Source organism: Equus przewalskii, chromosome 17 (assembly GCF_037783145.1).
Source record: "Equus przewalskii isolate Varuska chromosome 17, EquPr2, whole genome shotgun sequence".
Classification (NCBI taxonomy): Eukaryota; Metazoa; Chordata; class Mammalia; order Perissodactyla; family Equidae; genus Equus; species Equus przewalskii.
Genome location: NC_091847.1, coordinates 3,561,847 through 3,587,619, shown reverse-complemented (window position 1 = coordinate 3,587,619; position 25,773 = coordinate 3,561,847). Strand labels below are relative to the sequence as shown.

General features: G+C 35.4%; 1 protein-coding gene across 2 annotated transcripts in view; it reads right to left on the bottom strand.

Annotated features, from left to right (window-relative positions):
- The window catches only part of MAP3K2 (mitogen-activated protein kinase kinase kinase 2), an 89,136-nt gene that overhangs the window by 23,158 nt on the left and 40,205 nt on the right, over positions 1–25,773 (bottom strand). For both annotated transcript variants that reach the window (XM_070579596.1, XM_070579597.1), the window contains exons 2-8: positions 15,724–15,792; positions 11,847–11,965; positions 11,170–11,210; positions 9,599–9,698; positions 4,476–4,589; positions 4,002–4,089; positions 150–280 (exon numbers count right to left, since the gene is read on the bottom strand). In XM_070579596.1, coding sequence (XP_070435697.1) covers positions 150–280; positions 4,002–4,089; positions 4,476–4,589; positions 9,599–9,698; positions 11,170–11,210; positions 11,847–11,965; positions 15,724–15,727 — 597 coding nt within the window. In that variant the 5' untranslated portion in view covers positions 15,728–15,792. The remainder of the gene's footprint in view (positions 1–149; positions 281–4,001; positions 4,090–4,475; positions 4,590–9,598; positions 9,699–11,169; positions 11,211–11,846; positions 11,966–15,723; positions 15,793–25,773) is intronic.

The window sequence follows — 25,773 nt, the reverse complement described above, 5'->3', positions numbered from 1 at the left end:
ATATTTTCTATTGTTTTGTTCATTTACGAAAGAAGATATAGAATTGGAGAAGAGGTAAAACACACACACACACACACACCTGAGATACCTGCCAAACCACACAACATCCCTTTAAATGAAATGACAAACCACATCCAGCTTTTGCTTACTTGGTCCATGCTCTCTGGGATGAACTCTCCTTCACTGTTGATACTGGTGAATGACCCATTCCGGGCAACCTGGTGTAATTCATCCGGAATGTATCCTGGGGGAGGGGAGCTTCTATCTCTACTAGTGGGACCTCATAGGAGAAAAATTATATGATTTTATAAATATCAGCAGGGAACCAATTTGTTTTAATTAAATATATACACACAGAATTTCTGGACTAGAGTATGAATAATTTTAGCAACTAAAATCCAGTTTTTATTAAAACTTATCAGAACAGTCATGTCTGTAAAACTTCAAATGTTTTTATACCTTTATAAATTCTCACTCTACTATTATTATTAACCTCACTGTAATATTCCTTTCTACTTATTAAGCGGTATGTTCTTTTGACTGCTGACAACTGCATTATGGGGTTGATAATACAATGAAGATTTTTAGATAAATGTCACTGCTTCTGAAGTTCCAGAGGTCATTTGTACCCAAACGTACGTTATCTTTTACTGTAATTTATGGAAGGCATCAGGATGTAGTGGCAAGAATACGGGCTTTAGAGTCAGACTTCAGTTTGAATCCCAGTTCTAGTTATTTACCAGCTGTGTGTCTGTGGGAAAGTTATCCAATCTCCAAGAACCTGTTTCCTCATCTGTAAACATGGGACTAAATGCCCCCTTTGCAAGGGTGTTGTGATGGTGAAATGATTCATAATGAACACGTGCTATGCACATTTGGCTCCATGATGTTCTTTCCATTCCCTCTCTTTAATCTTTAGAAACCTAAGGTGAGATTACTTCTTAGTCATTTAGTCCATATTAAACTGTTTTCAATTTGGAATCCTGGATTTTATTCTTGGGTACTTAAAATTCAGCTTTTGGGGCCCGCCTGGTGGCACAGTGGTTAAGTGAGCACGTTCCATGTGGGCGGCCAGGGGTTTGCTGGTTCGCATTCCAGGTGCGGACACAGCACTGCTTGGCAAGCCATGCTGTGGCAGGCATCCCACATATAAAGCAGAGGAAGATGGGCATGGATGTTAGCTGAGGGCCAGTCTTCCTCAACAAAAAGAGGATTGGTGGCAGATGTTAGCTTAGGGCTAATCTTCCTCAAAAAAAAAAAAAAGAGAGAGTGGTGCTAGCAAAGTCTTTGAGAATTGAAACAGTGTAGCGTGTGCAAGGAAACACAAAGTTTGTGCATCATTAGAGGCTTACTTCTCAGGCAGGAGGGAAAACAACAGGCAGGAACCACACATGCCATGCTAACAAGGAAAAAAATGAATCTGTGAGCACTACAGAGCCAATAAAGAGTTAAAAAAAAAATTCAGCTTTTCTGTGGCAAGCCATATTCCTGGAATTAAATTTCTTCATAGTTTGGAAAATCAGAGAATCTAATATAGTTCATCTAATTAATCACATCATTTCTTATGAGACAATAATTCACTTTATTTTTACCTGGCTCTACAGCAATAATGCCATGTTTATTAACACAGTTTCTCTCCTTTCTTCCTAATTTTTTGAAATTAAACTATAAAAAAGATAGGGGCAGTTACGTGGGCATTTAAGTTCTGGTCAGATTTAAAGCCAACAAGGCTTTTGCCTTATGTAAAAGGGGTCATTTTAAGTATATGCCAGCACCTGTTAGTGATGAGACAGAGAGAAAGAGAACAAAATGATTACCAAGAGATGTGCATAAAAGAGAGAATTTTCTACACTTGACTCTAAAATGATTAGGAACTCAACTTTGAGCCAGCAGTTGATTTAGGCTTTGTAACAACTATGATCACATGGCCCCTAATATTTTTATTCCTTCCATATACCCTTGTTTATAAAAGAAGATCAATATATTCATTACTAAAAGGAGATGGGGGGAAAAAGGCTATGAAAACATCTTCATCTCCTTACTTGATACCCCATTTTTCTTAACTTTTGTTAGTACTGGGTATGCCAATGCACTCTTGGTTGCAACCTCCACACCAGCATATACTCCAAGCCCAAAGGAAGTTTTTCCTCTAGCTGTCTTTTATGACAATAATTACAAGGAAGAACTGTCAGTGAATTAGGAAAAAAGATAATAGTCCTATCTATCAAAGCCATTCCAAGTTTAAGGAGGTGCCAATAAAAGACCAGAAATTTTATACTTTATAATTTCCAATTTCTTCTTCTTCTGGCACTGAAGTCAAACAATAAGAATATTTATTAGTAGAACAAGAGTGAGGTACTCAGTACAGTTTCAATTCAAAATGAATTTAAAACGTCAATTTAGTGCATTTAGCTTGTTCTGTCTAATGCAACTAAAGTGAATTGGCAATTTTTACTTTAAAATGATAGATACTAGGGGCTGGCCCCGTGGCCGACTGGTTAAGTTCGCGCGTTCCGCTGCAGGCGGCCCAGTGTTTCGTTGGTTCGAATCCTGGGCGCGGACATGGCACTGCTCATTAAACCACGCTGACGCAGCGTCCCACATGCCACAACTAGAAGGACACACAACAAAGAATATACAACTATGTACTGGGGGGCTTTGGGGAGAAAAAGGAAAAAATAAAATCTTTTAAAAAAAAATGATAGATACTATAATGTGATAAGGGAAATAAAGAAAGAAATGTGTGATTAATAATAGTCATGCTTTCTAGTTTGAAAAGTAGAATGTACTTTAAAAGTGTTCTCTCAATTTACTGCTACAACAATCCCATGATTTAAAGATGTGGACAAAGTCACTAGTCTCAGGTTAATTAGCCGGAATTTGAATTCAGATATCTCTCATGTTTTTTCACCAAAATTTTAAATTATATCAAAATATATCCAAAGGAAGAAAAGAAATTTTTATTTTATTTGTATATTATCTCTGCTGCTCACATTTCCAGCATTTCTGAAACCAAAAGTAGGACTTATATAAGTCACACACTTGGAAGGAAGTAGTCATAAAATAGCTTCTTCTAGGGACCAAAACAGAAGATGAGTAACAGAGTTTTTGGTGGTTCACAGATCAATTGGCTCTTTTCTTTTGTTACTAACACGCCTCTTCTCTTACTGGTCTTAGGTTCCCCACACCATCTCTTATTTTGTCCCACTCTCCTACTTCTTCCCTATTCATGCTTTGCCTTCCTCTTCCAGCTTTCCCCTTCAAATCCATCCGTCGCATGTTTTCATGCTATCTTTAATGATCACACTTGCTGCCCTGTTAAAAATATTTATACCAGTGGCGCTTGAGCAACGTAATGCTTTTATCACATAAAAATGTAGATTATCAATGTTTTGTACAAATTGAAGAAGATACACACAACTGGGCAGTAGAGCGCCCCTCTGCCCAGCCCATGCCTCTCTAATAGACCTCCTATAAAAACAGCACACAGGATCCATTTTTCTTTATACCACAAGCTTCATTATAACAGTGTATTATTAATGACAAATAAAAACTGAATACTAATAAAGTAATAATAAAGCATAATCTGGAAACTCTTGGCAATCTTTATTTTGATAGCATTCTTGGCAATAACTAAAACTTAGAGAAAGGCTTATGAACTAAGTCCATCCATTAATTTTAATATATTAGAATTATTTCTTTTAAGTTTTTCCCTTCAGTCTATCTGTTTGAGGTTTTATTTGAATTTGTTAAACATTAAAATACCCTGGATATTTAAAGAAAGAAAATATGTAAGTTGGAGATTATGAATCCTGCAATACTTGACATAACTTTTCAAGGGACCTCAGATACTAGAACATAATTAACTGAGGTAAATTACAGTGAGCACAGAGATAGGCTATTTATTAGGGTTATGTTTAGTGTCACCCTATATTAAAGGATGAAGAAGAAACTGAGAAATCATCCATTCCATTTCATGACTCAAACATTAGCTTTCTTACCTATTATAGAAAGCCGTTTTTTCCTCTCTGCTCCAAATACTGTGTTATCCAAATCTTCTAGTGATGGCAGTGGTTCTAAATTAGTAGCCTACAAAGGAAAAAGGGTGATCAATGCTATTCTTCTTCCGCTTTAGGGCTTTAAACAGAATCCTCTCCCCTACCAAATACAACCTAGATATTCTATATGGTTTGTGGGTCTCATCAAATCTACTCTTGGGAATTTTAATTCTAACATAATTCTTCCTAATTTCTCAGTTTCTATTAGTTTCTTATGTATAGTATATTATACTTATTTGTAATTTTGGCTAAAGTTGTAAGGAGTAAGGATATTAAACTATAGCAATTATAATGTGTACATTTATATTTAATCATATTGAAAATAGATCGATGATTATAGAATGGAACCATTTTCATATATTGGCTTTTACAAGCATAAAGCCTATAATCCTTACTGAAAAAAGTCCCAGTTCATACCTGTGTACTTCCATTTATTACAAGTAATATCTTGAGGCTCTTCATATGAATACTACGATCCAGCAGTTCCACAGCTTTGTCCAAGTCATCTTGGGTAGTTAATGGGATTACCAACTAAACAAAAAGGAACACAAGGAATCATGCAGCCATCTCACCCAGTCAAGTCCTTCCAGGAGCATCTCCATTACTACAAAATTATAAATCTCAAAATACCTTGCTCTTTGTCAGTGTAATGAAATTCCACATGAATATATGTATCTAAAATGTTTTGCTCTTCCCACCCTTGGTTGTTAGTGGCCTTGCGTGGATTCCAACTCCTAGTGACCCTGTGTACAGCAGAACAGAACCCTACCTGGTCTTTTGCACCATCCTCTCACCTTCCAGTGCTATATCAGACAATACTCTGCTGCTACTCAGATAGTTTTCATGGCCACTTTTTCTGGAAGTGGGTGGCCAGGTCCCTCTTCCTAGGGTGGAAGCCCCACTGAAACCTGTCCACCACAGGTGACCCTGCTGGTGTTAGAAATACTGGTAGCATAGCTATCAGAATCACAGCAACAGGCAGCCGCCACAGTATAACAACCCACAGTTGGATGGTGTGGTTCCCTGACCAGGAAACGAACCTCGGCTCCAGCCGTGAGAGCTTCAAATCTTAACCACTAGATCAGCCATCCTGCCACCACTGAAATCATAAAATGAATCTGGATGAAATGTTTTTTCTTTATTAACCATTAAATTCTTCCAGAAAACATATTTAAAAATTAAAGATTAATTTTCTAGGATATTTCCATAATATTGCTGAACTTAAGTTACAGTATCTTCACTCCAAAACAGCATTAAGGAGTACATACAAAAACCGTATAAAATAAAGGTACTATCTTCCATCTGTATTGATGAAACTTTCAGTTTTTTTTTTAATAGTAACCATGGATTTGTATTGTTACCCAGTGTGCTTATCAACACAGCAAATACAATGAGCATCTGTGACAGCTGCCATGGAGGGGTGCCATTAATAGTTTGCCTGCAATCTACAGACCACCTGGGGCTCCTTCTTTGACCCTGGTGATTTGACTACTACACTCTAAAACAAATAAGCTAAAAATCCCATAGTAAATCTTAAATGTGGAAATCTGCTTTCATTAGTCTTCTCATGAATCAGAGATTATAAAGGACAAAGCACCTATGAGAAAAAGCATGATTCACACAACTTAAAATCAAAATACTTTTTTCTTCTTTAAAAAAAAAGTAAACTTTAGTAAGTTTAAGATGACTCAGTCAATAATCTTCAAAGTATATTCCATTTCATTGAAAGAAGGATAGACTAAGAAGTGAACATATTTCACACTTGTTAGCCTACAGCACAGTACATAAGTCACTCAAATGTAAAGGCCTAGTTAGTTTTGGGTCCTCTACAGTATAAATTCCTTGAGGACAAGGACCGCCCCCCCCCGCCCCCCCAGCAATTAACACAGAGCACAGGAAAGAGAAATCACTTGGTAAATATTGTTCAACAAATATGATAAGGTGAAAGCTTCATCTGTACCCAAACCCACTAGCTGACGTGATGTTCATTCATTCTCTGCAGATTTCTTTATTTAAAAAATTCCTTGTTTTAAGAAAGGCTGTCAGACACAAATAGAAAGCAGGTCTAATGTGAATTCCATCCTACAATCTGCTTACATTTACTTACTCTGTACTTGAAATTATATCCCCAATTCCTGTTTGTAGCTAATTTTATACTACTACAACCTATCTACTAACAAGGCCCTTTTTTTCCCCATGAGAATTTTCTTATAATAAAAAAAGAATAATAACTGTTTGGTATTATAAAACAAGCCTGTTCTACTTAATTAAATTCATTTCATTTTCCTATCAATAATGAACCATATTGGTACATCTTGTTCATGTCTTCAACATTCTTTTATTATACTTTAAGCGCTAAAAACATTTTAAAGCAATGATGAGGACTGTTTTGCCAATTTTTTGTTTAAGGGGGAAAACCTGAATATTTACTTCTACTACACATTTTCTTTATAAATTGGATTGTCTACTTCTCCAAGATACTGTTGCTTTGGGGGGGAAAAGACACTAGTTTAAATCACATAAACAAAATACTAACATAAATGATTCTGCTCTTCTTCAGTTTGCTAACATGAAATCTGGACATTCTGGAGGAGTGCCTGGAGCAGTAGCTTAGACTACTGCCTCCAGTTCTAATGTGATCCCTTGTATGTTCTAAGGCCACCTATTACAAATTTTAAAATGAGGACTAACAGTCAAGAACAAGTCCCAGCTTGTCTAAAGTATACTATATAAACCACATAATGTTTTCCTGCTTGGTGAATTCATTTCAGCCTCATTCATGAAATCTATTTCCCTCTGGCTTATTATTGATAGATCAGTAATATGTTAATATAAATCCTTCCTGGAAAGGAAACTAAAACTTGAGTCCCAAAACCCATTAAATAGAACCTAAATTGGAAAGAAGTAAATTATCTTCCTGACTTTACATATTAAAACATGAAAAGAGTCCTAAGAAAGTTTCCTTCCTCTCTCATCTAAAGTGGGAAAGATCTCAGAACATCCACTTACTTTGCCTGCACACTCCCACATCTATCCTCCATGACAACAAACACACACACACTCAACATTTTATTAAAGAGGAACTCAACTAACAAATCCAACCAATCCCAGCTTAAATTTCCTGGTTGTTTTGATTCTGGCAAACTAGAAGTTTATAGAATAATGGTTCTTTTAGAACACTGGAATTTATATTACACTAGAAAAAATATTTATAGAACTGGAATAACAAGCAGTATAAATAAGTTTTTTGTTTGTCCACAGGTCCACAAAACTAACACCCCTTCTAAGTTTTTCCCCAGTACCCTCAATGTCCAAGAGCATGCACTGGGTTTGTCATGATGTGAATCAGGACATGGGTAACTCACAGAATCACAGACTCTCACAGGATGTCTGAATTGCAAGAAATTTTAAACATCATCATCTTACCCTAATGCCTCCTCTACCACATTCCTGCCAAGAGGCCACCCATATATAATGGTAGAATCACTCCCAAAAATCTTTCAGAAATCATGAGCAAAAGAAATTGAAAATGGAGAAATTTTCCAAGTTTTAAAAATGGGAGAGGATTCCTGAAACTATAGATCAGTTAGTTTGATGTCAATCCTCAAGAAAACACTACAAAAATTATATAAACAAATTGGGAGAACTCAGAAAAGAAACAGCAACTCTAGGAGCTAGAATACATAAAATATGTGAACAAATCACGTCAAACTAACAGTTTTCTTGATAGACCTACTAGGCTGGTAGATCAAGACAATATTGTAGTCTTAAGGTATCTTGGCATCTAAAAGTTTTCCATGATATAATTTTAGAACAAACAGAAACAAAGATATATCTGAGTTCCCATAGAATCATACCATGAGATAAAGATTCAAGTTCAAGTCTGTTTATGTGGGAAAAAAATACTAGGAAGCACTGGTAGGGGAATGGGGAAGATACGGAAGAGCAGGAGGCCTATAAAGGGTGTACTATCCAGCAAGTTACCACTGTGGGTAAGTGGAGGCCATCCATCCCCACCTCCCACCCACACCCCCTCCTTGAGCCTCATCTCCCACCTGTCACCCCCATATGTACTTCAGCCTAAATCCTACGGCTGTACCTCTGAAACGCCCTCAGAGTCTCAGGGGCTAGCAGCTGAAAATCAGACCAGCACAAACAGAAATAATAAGTACCAAGACAGGGCCAGGCAACAAGAGGTGTTCATGGCTAACTGAAAACCCAAAAAGTATTTGAAAAATAAAATTTTAAGGTATTACTATAGGATGGTATTCATCACTTTGTTCAGGGATATTATTTGTTTGGATATGGATTTTTACTTTATCAAAATATTTTCCACTTTCAGCTGCAAGCGGTTTCTTCAGACAAGCTACATTAGCATATTCTTTTGCTTTAAATTAACAAGAATTTATTTGAAAATATAATATTTTCAAATATTTTTATTGGCACAATGCTTTAACATTTGCAAAGCACTTTCACATGTTTTCTCAAACTAATTTTTACTGAGCTCTCCAGTGTCACTCCATTCCCACTTGCACACCTTTTCCATTCCTGAAAAGCACAAGTCTTTTCTGTCTTAGGATCTTGGTATGCACTGCTCTCAAGCTGCTCTCTCTACCAGGAACGGTCTTCCCCTAAACTCCCTGCAGGGTTGGTCTCTCACACTTCGTCTCAGTGCTTAAATATCAGCACCACAGTTAGTTCTTCCTGAGTACTATCTAAATAGGCCACTACTGCCCTTGCCTTTATTCTCTATCACAACACTTCATGCATTTCCTTCAAAGAACTCCATATATTTATACAATTCATTTATTAATTATCTGCTTCTACCACAAGTCTATAAACTCCATGAGGAGCTGCAATTCACAAATGACAGCATTATACCTGGCAAATTCAACAAGTATTTTCTGAGAGAAAAACCCAACAACAAATTAACCAATTAACTACATCGTCCCTGAAAATTTCAAGATCTCAATATCTTGAGATCTCATAGGACCTGAAAGAAACCTCAGAGGTGATGTAATCCAAACTGAATTTTACAGAAGGTTCAAAAGCAGGTTCCCCAGAACACAGAGCTCCTCAGCGCCAGAGTGAGCTCTAAGATCACGTGTACTGACTCCCAAACATAAACATACTGATCTAAACATGTCTACAACATGAAAATAATCCTTTAAGTTTTAACGAAACTGGCCAACTACCAAAGCTCTATTGTCTCTGTAGTCAAGTGTAGAGTATGAGAAAAAAAGAGTTCATCAATAAAGTACACAGAGAAAAATAAAACATAAATAAGTAGCAAACTTCTTAGTAATACATATATTTCCTCCTTTAATAGATTCTCATTCAATTATTTGCAGAGTAGCACCTTTCAATATTTTCCACAATGGAAAAATTCACTTTAATAAGTTAAAATTTACAAATTTACTTGTGATTATTTTTCTATCCTTATCAATCCCTAAATAAAAGCACAACAGTCTTAAAGCAATCTCTTAAATGAACACACTACTTTCCAAAGAACTACTGAAAGTTAAACTATATGTGTTTACCTCGTTATTGGTATAATGGAGATCCATAGACTGTCCAAAGGCAATTTTAGCTTTAGACCTCAGATCTTCCAGTTTAACTGGTCTGGGGAACTGAAGGATTCTATAGAGACAGAATTTTAAGATATTTTATTTTTTTAGGTATAGTTAAATAACATATCAGATTTATCTCTTGTGTAGAGAAATACAAAATTAAGCAAAAATGTTAACATTCACTTTACTTGAACACTACAACAGCTCAATTTTGATCAAGTGCACTAATTCTTAACACAAAGTTAAAAAACTCAAGTTTGTTCTATCCTAATAAAAATTATAAAAAAGAAATTCTCAGAATGCTCTGTAGTTTATAACTCTCACTGAAACTGTTATATGAATATTACAGAGCAATCTAAAATGTTTGTTGAGAGTGATTAAACCCAACTATGTGACATCCATAAACGGAATGCAACAAAACTGTTAAGAAGAATAAAGCCATTCTTTGGGGATTCAAATTTTGATTTCTGTACCCTTATCAACTCCATGTTTTTGAGCACATCATGTAAGCATACCCCCAAAATAAATATCTTTAGAGGACTAAAATTTTAAAATTCTAGTATTTTCTTCCTATATTGCAAAGGGTTGGCCTGTGCAGCCCCTGGGGAGCATGCACCTGAGCTTGGAGACTACTGTAGCTAGACTGTGAACTCTCTAAGGGGAGGAATGATGTCTGTTTCACTCACTTTATTCCTTCATGGCCCACCATATAGTAAATACTCAAAAAATAAATTACAATTGAGAAAATATCCATAGAAGAATTGTAATAGGAAAAAAGAAGATTTGACAACACTTGTAAGGTGTATCTGGTATATCCCATTTTTTAAACATCTGTGTAAAACATTTTTACATCTTCAGGTTATATCATTTGTGAGCCTTTTTAAAGTCCCTAAAATGGATAGATCTTTCATTAAATTAATTTAATGAGATACTAATAACAGAAATGAAATCCTATCTTCTCTAACTCCTATTAGGCCTTGCTAGCAATTCTGTTGTCAACCACTACCACCATCTCCACCAATGCACTGAGACACAGATATCCAGTGGAAGGCTAGGCTTACACCTGTGCTAAATAATTTACAGCACCATTCCAACTCTCTTTCCTCAATGTTACTAATTAAATACATGTCGTATGATCGACATCTGAGAATAATCAAAACTGTGAATGCTGAGTCCAAATACATAAATTCTGTAGAGCATCTGAAGGAATGATATAATTATGATGAGGAGAAATATATTTAATTTCCACTGAGTAAAATAGAAGGAAATGGTAATATTTAAAGGGTGCATTAGGTGATGATCTTATGTATTTCCTAATATTACGAAGTAAAAACATCAGTAATTTTTAATGTTTAGCCTGAATTTTGACAGATTCTATCTTAAGTCTAAGTGCATGTTACACAATACCAAGGACTATTATTCCACTCTCAACTTGCAACCCATGAATTTTCATTAAAATTTAGAAAGAATCTCTAATGGCTTTAACTAGGATGCACATTTGATTACATCAACAAACCGGCATGTAGTGTCTCTTTCTTTACCTTTTTTCTCCTCTATGTTCAAATTTGACTCGGACATCATTCTGTAATGAAATGACAAATCATTTCAGAGATCACATAAAATTTCCAAATCATTTTTTTCTTAGTCACTCATCTAAAATAGAGCTATTTTTAAAGCAGGGGAGGGAGGTTTCATTTTCAGTGTCAACTCCAATCGACTGATAGTGTCTGCCAAAGAGCCGAGTTGAGAACCAAGTTGCTGAATCTGGGCTCAAGAGGAAAGCACCAAGACCTATCAGCGACGGCATCACGGCGAGAAGACATTTGAGAATACTGTTAAAGGGAAATGTAGAATAGTATATTTCCACTTTTCATAGTGGACATCCCAAACAAATTATCTTTATAAGAATCAAAATGATCCTCATTTGTAAATATACAAAATAATAGACTATTTTAAATAAAAATCATTTGCTTATCTTAAGTGCTTTAAGAATGGATGAAATATCAGTTTTAGAGAGCAGTTAGCACATTAAATAAAACTACCGTTTTTTAAAAACATACACTCTTATGGAAAAATGCATGACAGACAACAAAATATGTGATTCAAAAGCGTAAAAGCTAAACACTGTAAACAAACTCTCTATAAGATCACAATATTCAAGGAAAATAATTTACAAAACAACAATATATATTTATTAAAATATTATTGAAACAAATACCTGCTTTTTTGGTGATGAAGATTTTGTTTTTCTGGTTTCCTGTAACGATAATGCTGGTCGACTGGCCTTATGAAGAACAGCCAAATCTTGCATGATTGAGTTCAAAGCTTGCTGATCATCTACGTATTTTTAAAGTAACATACACACAGAATTGTAATTTCAATATGTATTTATCATAGACATCAAACACAAAATTTATAGTGAAATCTAATGCAAAAAATGCACTAATGTGGGGCCAGCCCAGTGGCATAGTGGTTAAGTTTGCACACTCCACTTCAGCAGCCCAGGGTTCGCAGGTTCAGATCCCGGGCACAGACCTAGCACTGTTTGTCAAGCCACCTTGTGGCGGGATCCCACATAAAACGGAGGAAGACTGGCACAGATGTTAGCTCAGTGACAATCTTCCTCAAGCAAAAAGAGGAAGATTGGCAACACATTAGCTCAGGGCCAATCTTCCTCACCACATACACACACAAAAATTAACGCAAAACTGCATCTAGAACATTCTCAATGCCTACACTTCTGTTATTCTGGTGAAATAAAATTTTAATTCTTTAAAAACTGAAAACAAGTAACATTAAAACTGCACTATACTCCAAGCACTAGCAACATACTAGGTGTCCACATATGAGACATTTATAGGCAAGAAAAAGTCATTCTGATTCTTCTAATGATGTAACATCCTAGGATATGGGTCAAAACAGCCGTGTGTTATTTTCTATGACTCCTAAACAAAACACCAACAAGACACCTAAAATCTTAATTAAAACAATAAACAACTTTCTATAAATATCATCATTATTTAGCATGTATATTCAAAGTACAGAATTCCTTTTAGAGTTCTCTTTTATCAGTACTTCAAGTCAGAAACAAAGAAAATCTTTATCTGTGGATAATGCACTACTGATATTTGGAAGTGTTTTCTTGAACTTCTTCACCATAAGGCTCAACATGACTACACACATTTAACAGACTATTTAATGACCTCAGCCAGTAACAATTTAAAAAGTAACAATGCAAGAAAAATCCATTCAAAGTACTGAATCTATAAAACTGAGTGAAAGGATCATGAACTATGAACTTTTCATCTCTTCCAAATACATCAAAGATTTCTTTGCAAGACTATAAGTACGAGCCTCCTAGTAATACGAATTATACGCTCTCTGGAAAACTTCAGGAAAAATTTAATTGATTTTCACTAGTAAATCAATTCTACTAATGATAATCAACAACCGATAAATAAAGGAATTGAGGGACTTTACTGCTTACATTTTAAAATGCAACCATTTTGGTGAGCAATAATTTATGTTCCAGAGTAGTAATAATTAAAACATGCTTTATACTCTAAGGGGAAATAATTAAAAAGAATGTGGTAATTCAAAGGCTTCATCAGTCTTTCAAATACACAAACAGCTGACTTCTCTAATATATTAAGTTTTTATATCACTCAATATATTGCTATATAGTGAAACTATTTGCATATTAAAATTAACGGCTCTAAAGATTTTATTAATTTCCATTTTTAGAGAAATGTTTATAATCCTTCACAAAGTATCCTTTGTAACACAAAATTTCATCATAACATTAGCTTAGCCAAATAGTAACTGCACCAGTCAAGCATAATGTAATTACAACATGTATACTGTCCATGGCTCCAAGCCTGACTATGTCATTTATTGACAAAAATACATCTTCCCTTAAAAAAGACTAAACTGAGAATAATATCAACTGGAATAAAATTATCTGATGTAACCTTCTTAAGAAAGGTAAGATCCTTAATTCTACACTGGGGAGAGAGGAACTCTAATATTTAAGTGTATTTATTTTCCAATTATTTCCTTCATTACTAGAAACTTAAACACTTGAATTTAGGCATTTTCATACGTTCAATATCAAAATACTAAATAAATAAATGCCTGGGAAGGCTCTGGCTTAAATTTCTTATCATATTTACATATACTAATTTCCTCGTTTAAAAAATGAGAAGTATTTTCTATTGTAGATGTAAGAAAGTAAAGAATTTGAATAAAAGTAACTTCTTAAGGAGAGGACATACAAATGAAGGGCAACTTAACAGAGTTCCTTCTTTTTTCTGGCTTGAAGAAGCATCACATGGTAGATAAGTACCCAACAGGAAACTTACTTTGAGGAGCCTGACAAGATGTAAGCTAACAAATCCACGAAAGATCAAGCGAAGTAGTGAACACACACTATTAGCATTGTTTTTAACAGTTCTTAGATGGTTTTGCTCTATTAAGAATCTCTGTGGTGGTCACAGGTGCTTGGCAGATTAGGGAGGTTATAAATGTCAAACATGATGAGTTGATCCAAAAGGCAGTGAGGATGCCCAGAGGATCCCAGAGTCTGACCAAGTCACAATGAAGAAGCAGTGGGTTTCTGACACATGCTGAAAGAACATTTAGCTGAGCACAAACACAGAAAACATTTGGGAAATAATTTCAAATAAAATCTTTTACTAGAAATAGTTAATTAGATACGTTATATGCTTATTAATTATATTTGAAAAAAAAATACAGGAGAACATCCTCAATCAAAAATTCAGCTATCTGTGATTTACTCTTAAATACTCATGGTTTTCTGTGTTCACCTTTGTATATGTTTTTAAGCAATAACTGTTCTTTGCTTTATGGCTTACTATAGTGAAGCATTATTTGAGAAGTAAGGTAGAAATCAATTTGTATAATACACAGCTCAGATCATAAGTGAAAATAACCAAAATGAAGTTGACAGGAGTTCAGTAAAAGGACATCCAATTTGGAACTAGAGGTGAAGCTGAAAAGAGTGGAGAATTTGGACTACATGACAGCACTGCACTCATGGTTACAAAAAGAGAAATGTAAAAAGTAGGAAGGTAGAGTTTTGGCTTACACATCTGCCACAAGTAGACACACGAAAGTGTGCTAGACCTTCCACGAAAGATGATGGACAAATTTAAGATCTTTGGCCTATAATGTCATACATACACATATAAGAGTAAATAATACATTTGTTAAGCAAGTGTTTGGAAAAGTGTGACAAATTGTGACAAAGACAAACACTGGCAAGTACGTGTCAGTTAAGACATGAGAATGAGTCTAATTTAAAAACTTAGCTTCCAACTACTCAGTCCATTTTTCCCCATGTAGGATAGAGTGGGCCATTGGCTCCATTTCTCTGTAATGTTTCCCTCTCCAATCCCTGCCTCACATTGGAACCCTCCACCCCAAGGAGAAAAGGCAAAAAATAAAAAAGAAAAGGAGATAAAGAAGAAAACAAAATGATATGTAAACTGAACACCCACAACCTATTCCCATACTTTAGCTTCCCTTTCACCTTAACATGATGATACCACAGGATACTCACAAGATAACAGGATATTCACGAGAGTTGTAAAACATATCCTCCCTGAGTACCAATGATATGTTGCTCTGTTCTGTTATAAAATTTTAATTTATTATTTTAATGCTGCTACTTTCTTCAGTCTATCTATAACATTGTTGGGTCATTACAAAAATTCATTCCTCAGCATTTACTCAACTTTTAAAAGTCAGGCTTCTTTATCAAGTATTCTCTTTGGCCATCAAAAGAAAATTGATTACAATCCATCCTAAGATCCTAAGAAAAATCACAATCCATCTTAACAATTTATTCTGAATATCCCTACTATGTCCTACATAAAACGGTCATCCCAAAACCCTAACAGTTAACACAAAACGTGCTTTAACTGAAAATCTATTAAGTAAATAAATACAAAACATTACTTAAATCTACTACATCATAAAATTTCTTCATAAAAACGTTTCTCATACACACAGAGAAAAATCTTTCTCTCTCATCTTTTAATTATAGACGAAAAGTGCTTTTAGTTTGAACTCACCCATTATGGCAACCAGCTTGACAACTTGAAAATTAGGGAAATAGTTCTCCCATCAGCATTCTTTACTGCCTTAGGAAGTAAAAAGACAAACATGTTAACAATAAAAAGAAGAGGCAGCCACAAAAGAAAAAGTATAAATAACACTAATGAGAAATATACAATATTAATACTTCACACATTCTGCTGGGGAGAGATGCTTTATTTTTCCCAGATACTCAATTATTGAAAACAAACTAAAGATCACTACTATTTTATATTAAATTTAACTCAGTATTTTTTAGGCTTCTGTCTATCTAAGCTGGAAAAAAAAATTCAGAATTTTTGAGAGTCAAAATCTTAAGAGTTAATCTAATAAACTCAAATTCCTACAGGGCAATAGCAGATACAAAGATGAGTAGAAAAGGTCATGTTTGCGAGAAAAGGGAGGACATCAACAAAAACAGTAAAGACCTACAGAAAATCTCTCTTCTATAAAAGAAAAAAGTTGTCAGAATCAACTTTTTTAGGACTCTGGAATTAACCAAAGGCTTACAGCAATCTGGGCAGCATTTAAGAGTCCTGATAAAAAGAGAGAGCCTTGTGGTAGTCTGACGTTCCCTATTTCTATCCCCTGCCCCCTGCAAGGTAAACCAACAGTCCACAGTCACAGTGAAAATGAACAGCCTTGTAGCCACTGGGGAGGGCAGAACGGGATGGGAACACCTTCAAAGTCTGAGTCCCAAAAAACTGTCATTATTTGACCGTCTAGTGGTTGGCTGGTAGACTCCACTTCAACGAGTGTCTTTATTTAATCTGACTCAAAGCTCTTACAGTGCAAAGAGCTTGGGGCGTTTGTTGAAACCAAACACAGGCACTGCTGCACATCTCAATTGTCTGAGAAAGGGGAGAACAGTTAGGGTAAACAATAGGTTAATAAAAAATTCTTTTAGAAAAGCTGAGGAATAAGATGGAAAATGCTTTTATTTTGTCAACAGGGATGTCAACAGGGAGTTTTGAAAAGTTCCAACAGATTCCTGGGAATCTAGAAGTCAGATAAATACCCGGCGTTGTTGCATACTTAAGAAAGGCATAAGAAGGCCTGAGGCTTTCACTTCTGGCTAACCTTGAGGCTCTGTGCAGCAGTAAGTGAAGGCTAAGATGGAGTTGTAAATGCCTAGATGAATGTTGAAGACCAGCCCCAACACATACAGAGAGAACCTCTCAAAAAAAGACTGAGAGACTTTCTGGTTCCAGGCATCTAAGGACATCTCCGTCTAATCATTAGTTGCCAACTAAATTAACTGACCAGTCTTCAATGACCACGCACAACAAAGAACGTAGACTTTTAAAAAAATCAGTTCTGGAAGGTCACTAAACAAACAAATAATAACAATAAACAAAAAACACTGAGGAGGGAGGAGAATCTCATTTCCAGAGGTAGTTAATTATAACTTTTTAAACGTCCAGTTTTTAAGAAAAAATTATGAGACATGTAAAGACAGGGTGGTCTATACACAGAGAAAAAAGTAATCAACAAACTGACCCTGAGGAAGCCCAACTGTTGGACTAACTAGACAAAGACATTAAATCAGCTATTTTAAATATGTTCAAGGAACTAAGGAAGCCATGTCTAAAGAACTAAAGAATCTATGAGAATGATGTTGCATCAAACAGTATCAGTAAAGAAAACAGAAATTATAAAAGGAACCAGATAGAAATTTTGAAGTTATAAAGTACAACTGAAACTGTCAAGCACACCAACAAATACATAACAGGAGTCCCAAGACAAAAGGAGAAAAAGAAATGGGCAGAAAGAATATTTCAAGAAATAATGGCCAGAAACTTCCCAAATATGGTGACAAACAATCTGCATATCCAAGAAGCTCAACAAACTCCAAGTAGAATAAAATCAAAGTGATGCACACCTAGAGACATCATAATCAAACTGTTGAAAGACGAAGAATCTTGAGAACAGCAAGAGAGAAGGAACTCATCATGTACCAGGATGCTAAGTGATTTCCGGCTGGTTACCTAGGAGGCCAGAAGGCAGTGGGATGACATATTCCAAGTACTAAAAGAAAAAGACTGTCAACCGAGAATTCTGCATCCTGCAAAACTGAAGACAAAATTAAGACATTCCTAGATATACCAACACAGAGAAGTCCTCACAACCAAATTTACCCTACAAGAAATAACAAGAGAGTCCTTCAGGCTGGAATGAAAGGACACTGGACAGTAAATCCAATCCACATGCAGAAAGAGCACCAGTAAGGATGATTACATAAGTAAAGATAAAAGACAGCATAAATATATTTGTTTCTAGTTCTTTATATTTCTCTATCCAACTTGGTAGGTCCAAAAATAGTCGACCCCAAAGATGTTCAGGTCCCAATTCCTAAAACCTTTGCATATATATTACTTTAAGTGGCAAAGGGGACTTTGCAGATATGATAAATCAAGAAATTTAAGATGGGAAGATAATCCTGGATTATTTGGCTAGACCCAAGATAATCACAGGAGTCCTTATAAATGAAAGGAACAAGCAGGAAAGTGAGTGTCAAAGTGATGCTGCATGAGAAAGGCTTGACCAAATGTTGGCTTTGAAGATGGGATGGGATGGCCATGAGCCAATGAATGCAGGTGGCTGCCAGAAGGTGGAAAAGGTAAGAAAATGGATACTCCCCTAAAGCCTCCAGAAGGAACACAGCAATGCTGACCCAGTGATTTCAGACTTCTAACTTCCAAAACTGTAAGGTAATAAACTTATGCTGTTTTAAGCCATTGAATTTGCCATAAGCTGTTACAGCAGTATGTAGGGAGTATTCAAGACTTGTTTAATGACTTACTAGAGGACTCAACAATATAATCACTGATAGCTATAATTTATTATGGTGAAAGGATACAAAGCAAAATCGGCAAAGGGAAAGGGCACACGGGGCAAAGTCAGGGGAGGCCAGGGCAAGCTCCGAGGACCTTTCTTCAGTAGAATCACATAGGACACACTTAATTCCACCCCCAGCAATGAGTTATGACAACATGTATGAAATGTCACCAACCAGGAAAGATCATCAGAGACTCAGCACCCAGGGTTTTTACTAGGGGCTGATCATACAGGTACCCTCTGCCCAGCACAAACCCAAAGTCCAGACTCCCAGAAAAAACAGTGTTCAGAATAAACTATATTCTTTGTACAAGCATTTTAGGCACAGTATACCATTCTTATCAGTCAGGTAGGTGGGCCTTCCTGAAATGCCAGCCAAGGATGGACCTCATAAGTGGTTGATTCTAAGGACAAGCAGTAAGCCTGCTACATTAACTCTTTTCTACACAAGCAGCAACAGGGGACTAATACACAGGTTTAAAGAAATTGCATAAAGCAATAATCATAAGTATGTTCTTGGGCATCTAATACATAATGATATAATTAGTATATTAATAATAGCACAAAGGAAAGGGGAAGGAAGGAGTTATATAAAAGAAAAGTGTTTGTATACCACTGTAATTAAGTTGGTATTAACTCAAAATAAATTGTTCTAAGTTGAGAAGTTAATTTTAATCCCCAAGTAAACCATTAAAAGATAAATTTTTTAAAAAATAGCAAAAGAAACAAGAAAATTAAAATAGCACCCTAGAAAATATCTATTTAACACAAAAGAGGGCAGGAATGGAGGAATAAGGAAACCGAAAAAGTGAAGAAAAAAAAAGAGACCTAATACAAATTTAAAATGGCAGATGTAATCCTACCTTATGTGTAATTACATTAAATATAAGTGGAATGAACAAACCAGTAAAAAGGTAGAGATTAGAAGAATAGATAAAAAATATGTTCCAACTATATGCTGTATACAATAGACACACTTTAGATTCAAAGACAAAATAGGCTAAAAGCAAAAAGACAGAAAAAAACATACCACGTAAACAGTAGCCAAAAGAGACATGGAACGGCTATACTAATAGCAGACAAAATAAAATATAATATAAAGATTGTTATTAGAGACAAAGAAGGACATTTATAATGAAAGAATGGCCAAGTCATCAAGATATAGTAATTATATGCATGTATGCACTTAACAACAGACTCTTGAAAGTACATAAAGAAAAAAAATAAGAGTTGAAACAAGAAATAGACAATTTGAAAATAATAGATTTCAATGTCCCATTTTCAATAATGAGTAAAACAAGTACACAGAAAATCAATGAAAAAACTGAAGACTTGAATAACACCAGAAAACAACTAAACTTAATAGAGAGCTACAGAATACTCAACCCCAAAACAGCAGAATACACATTCTTCTCAAATGCATGAAGAACATTTTCCAGAACACACCATATGTTAGGCAATAAAACTAATCTCAGTAAGTGTAAACGGACTGATGCGATATGAAGTATGTTCCCTGACAACAACGCAATGAAATTAGAAATTGATTATAGAGGAAAATTTGGGGAATTCACAAATACGTGCAAATTAAACAACACATTCCTAAAGAACCAACGTTGATCAAAAAAGAAGTCATGAGGGGGGCTGGCCCCGTGGCCGAGTGGTTAAGTTCGTGCACTCCGCTGCAGGCAGCCCAGTGTTTCATTGGCTCGAATCCCGGGCGCGGACATGGCACTGCTCATCAAACCACGCTGAGGCAGCATCCCACATGCCACAACTAGAAGGACTCACAACAAAGAATATGCAACTATGTACCGGGGGGCTTTGGGGATAAAAAGGGAAAAAAAAAAAATTCTAAAAAGAAAAAAGAACAAAAAAAAGAAGTCATCAGGAAAATTTGAAAATACTTTGAGATGAATGAAAATGAAAACAAAACATATTGAAACTTATTGGATGCACCTAAAGTGCAACTAAAAGAGATATTTATAACTGTAAATGTTTATATTAAAAGTCAAGAAAGATCTCAAATCAATAACCTAACCTTGAACCTTAAGACACTGGAAGAAGAAAAGCATTTTAAACCTAAAGTAAGTAGAAGGAAAAAACCCAAAAAGGATTAGAGTGGCAATAGATAAACTAAAAAATAAAAATAGAAATTTTAAAAATCAATGAAACAACAAATTTGTTCTTTGAAAAGATCAATAAAATTGACAAGCTTATAGCTAGACTAAATAAGAAAAAGGGGGAAGACATAAATAACTAAACTCAGGAATTAAAGGAACATTACTATCAGCCTTACAGAAATGAAAAGGATAAAGGAATACTATGAACAACTGTACAACAACAAATTAGATTACCTAGATGAAACAGACAAATTATTAGAAAGATACAAATGACCAAAACCAACTCAAGAAGAAATTTAAACATCTGAACGGAACTATAAAAAGTAAAGAGATTGAATTAGAAATGAAAATCTTCCCAGAAACAAAAATTTAAGGAAGAATTACCACCAATCATTTAAAAAAAGAGAGAGAGAATATGAAAGCCAGTATTACTCTGATAACCAACCAAAGACATTACAAGAAGAGAAAACTGCAGATTGATACTTTTGTTAATATAGATACAAAAATCCTCAACAAAGTAATAGCACACTTCATCCAGAACATAGAAAAAGGAATTATACACCATAAACACGTGAGATATACCCCACAAAAGCAAGGCAGGTTCAGCATACAAAAATCAATCAATGCAAAAAACCACATTGATAGAATAAAGGACAAAAACCATATGATCATCTCAGTAGACACAGAAAATGCACATGCCAAAATCCAACTGCCTTTAATACTGAAAAGACTAGGGATAGAAGGGAATTTCCTCAAGTTGATAAAGGGCATCCATGAAAAACCCATACTTAATGGTGAAAGACTGGATGCATACTCCCTAAGATCAGGAACAAGACAAGGATGTCCAGTCTTATCACTCCTATTTAACATTGTGCTGGAGGTTGCAATCAGAAGCTGAGGCAAGAAAATGAAGTAAAAGGAATCCAGATTGGATAAGAAGTAAAACTATCCCTATGTGCAAGTGACAATCCTGTAAACAGAAAGCCCTAAAAAGTTCACAAAAACACTATTAAAGCTAATGAAAGAGTTCAGCACAGTTGCAGGATACAGGATCAATATTCAAACATCAGTTGTATTTCTACACACGAGCAATGAACAATACGGAAATGAAATTAAGAAATAAATTCCATTTATAATAGCATCAAAAAGAATAAAGTATTTAGGAATATATTTAACAAAAAAACAAGTCTTGTACACTGAAAACTACAAAACATTACTGAAAGAAATTGAAACGTCTAAATATATGGAAAGACATCCCATGTTTATGGATTGGAAGATACTCTTCTTCTTCTTCTTCTTCTTCTTCTTATATTCTTTTGGTGAGTGAGACTGGCCCTGAGCTAATAATATCTGTTGCCAATCTTCCTCTTTTGCTTGAGGAAGATTGTCCCTGAGCTACAATCTGTGCCAGTCTTCCTCTATTTCGTATGTGGGACACCACCACAGCATGGCTTGATGAGGAGTGTGTAGGTCCGTGCCCAGGATCTGAATCCGCAAACCCCAGGCCGCTGAAGCAGAGTACATGAACTTAACCACTACACCACCAGGATGGCCCCTGGAAGATACTATTTTTAAGAGGGCGACAATCCCAAAGTGATCTACACAGTCAATGCAATCTCTATCAAAATTCCAATGGCCTTTTTTGCAAATATGGAAAAGCTGATCCTTAAATTCATATAGACCTACAAGGGGCCCTGAATAGCCTAAAACAACACTAAAAAAGAGAAATAAAGGTGGAGCACTCACATTTCCTGATTTCAAAATTTACTACAAAGCTATAGCAATCAAAATAGTGGGAATACTGACATAAGGATAAAGACTGGTGGAATATAATTGAGAGTCAAGAAAGAAACGCAAACATCTATGGTCAAATGATTTTTGACAAGGGTGCCAAGAAAATGGGGAAAGAATAGTCTTCAATAAATGGTGCTGGACAACTGGATATCCACATGCCAAAGCATGAAGTTGGACCCCTACCTCAGACAATATACAAAAATTAATTCAAAATGGATCAAAGAGCTAAATGTAAAAGCTAAAACTATAAAACTCTTAGAAAGGAACAGAGATATAAATCTTCATGGCCTTGGGTTAGGCAATAGTTTCTTAAATGTGACACGAAAAGCACAAGCAACAAATGAAAAAATAAATTGGACTTCATCAAAATTAAACATTTTTGTGCAAAGGACACTATCAAGATAGTGACAAGACAATCTACAGAAATGGGAGAAAGCATTTGCAAATCATCTAACTGATAATAAGGGTTTAATATACAGAATATATAAAGAATTATTACAACTCAACAATAACAAGACAACCAACCCAATTATAAAACGGGCAAAGGATTTCAATAGAGATTTCTTCAAAGATGATATAAAAATGGCCAATAAGCACTTGAGAAGATGCTTAATATCATCAGTTATCACGGAAATGCAAATCAAAACCACAATGACATACCACTTCACACTCACTAGGATGGGTATAATCAAAATGACAGACAATAATAACTGCTGGCGAAGATGTGGACAAATTGGAACCATATGAATCACTATTTCCACTTCTAGGTGTATACCCAAGAGAACTGAAAACATATAACCACACAAAAACTTGTACACTAACATTCAATACAGAATTATTTATAAGAGCCTAAAAGAGAAAACTCAAATGTCCATCAACTAACTGATGAGTGAATAAACAAGTGGTATATATGCACACAATGGAATATTATTCAGTCATGTTCCATCATTAAAAGGAATGAAATGTTGCAAACCTTAAAAACATGCTAAATGAAATAAGCTAGACACAAAAGGCCACCATAATGTATGACTGCATTTATATGAAATGTCCAAAACACTCAAATCTTATAGAGACAAAATAGATTAGTTGTTTCCTAGGGCTAGAGTATGGAAAATAGAGAATGACTGCGAACAGGTACAAAAAGTGGTGATCAAATGTTGTGGAATCAGACAGTGGTAATGGTTGCACAACTCTGTGAATATATTAAAAACTACTAAATTGTATACTTTAAAAAAGTGAATTTCATGGTATACGAATTATATCTCGGGAGAAAGGAAGGGAGGGAGGAAAGAAGAAAGGGAGGGAAGAAGAAAGAAAAGAGATAATAGAAGTGGCAGATTCTGTGAATAACGAGATCATTTGCCCACCTAGGGGAGCAACAGCAACAGTTCCAGTCAACAGCTGCCTACAGGAATTCAGGCTCAGTTCTTATCAGATATGCTGATTTTCGAAAAGCTACTAATTTAATGTGAGATCTCCTCATCTTCAAATATTAGCAAATTCATATTTTTACAAAAACCATTGTGTGTTATGTTCCTTTCATGCTGCCACTTTGCAACCACTGACATATTCTAGTAATTGTCTACTGGGGGATGAGTTACATACAGTTTGAAAATCCAAACTCAACATTACCACTGCTTTAATTTCTTTTTAGCTTAAGTATTATTTTGAAATGTCAAATAACATCAAAGGATTATCAAACAAAAAATTTTAAATACATTAATACGTGGAATACAACATAAAACATGAAAATACTCTATTTTTTTTCTTTCTCCCCAAAGTTCCCCAGCACATAGTTGTATATTTTAGTTGTGGGTCCTTCTAGTTGTGGCATATGTGTCGCCGCCTCAGCATGGCTTGATGAGCGGTGCCATGTCTGCACCCAAACCCAAACCGGCGAAACCCTGGGCCACCGAAGTGCAGCGCGACAACTTAACCACTCGGCCACAGGGCCAGCCCCCTGAAAATGCTCTTTTCATCACCCTATCAGTACCATAGCTAAAGGCAACCACTATGCTATCTGAGTTATTAGGGCTTTTTAATCAAGGCAAATTTAGGGCTAAATTTTAAATAGATCTAGTCTAAGAATATTTTATAAATGAGAGACCTGAGGGCCAAAAAGATAATATAATCCACTCAATGTCCTAAGGCGGGGCAAAGCTAGGGCCTGAAAACCCATTTCTTGTTTCCTTCCCTTAAGTAAACTTTCTCTAATACTCTATGTCATTCCAGCTCACCTTTAGGGACAATGACTAGCATGGGAAATTCTCCTCCCAAACAATATACACACAGAGAACACCACAAAGTGGTGGAGGAGGTTTTATTCACTACATTTTCTGTCTACAAATTTAAATTCTCAACTGAATTTTTAACTTAAAATGTTTAAGACAAATCTCAGAAATAAAGTACTGTAAAAACTAAAACTGTTTCAAATAAACAAACCATTAACATCCCTTTCAGGAAAAGCAACAGAAATTGCCCAAACCACAACAGTTAGGGAAACACAAATCTAACAGAAATCAGCTCAAAGTTGCATCCGTGTAAACAACTATGGTACTCTCAACAATATTCTGACACCAAAATAGGCAACAACATGAAGAAATTACAAAATTAAATGTACAAACAAATTAATAGGAAAAGCTAAGCAAAGATGACTCACATCTATACCTGAAAGGCCTTATCCACAAATTATTTTAACTTTTCTTTTGTCAATTGTCCATGGTTAACACAGTCTAACTGCTACACATGTAGCTATATCATATTTTTGAACTCACTGCCCGGCCTACTCAGTCATTCTGTCAGCACACTCTCCTGAGAGCTTATATACTTTGTGAGTGACTTGCTTTATTGAACCTTGGCGCTCTGCTTTTCTGCTTTTTCCCTTGAAGCTTGAAACTAAACCCCACCACTCACCCAACAAACACAAACACACATGTGTGTGAGTGCACACACATGCAGGGAAACCTCAGGAACTAAAACACCTATTCCCATCTTTCTCTGGGGAAAGATATGAGAGAGAGATTCATTTTCTCAGTATTCACAATAATATAAAAACACGAGCTCTTGAACTATGAGCTCTATGAAATCTATGAAAAAATCTATGACAAAAAGGATAGGTTTAATGTAGGCTCAACATATTTACATACAAGGACCAAACTAGTTGCAACAAAAAGGATGTAACAGCCAGGACAGTCTGAGGAACACCACGCATCCCTTTTGGACAAGCGAATGTTTTCTGGATTGAATTACATCTCAAGCCTACAATAAGAACATATT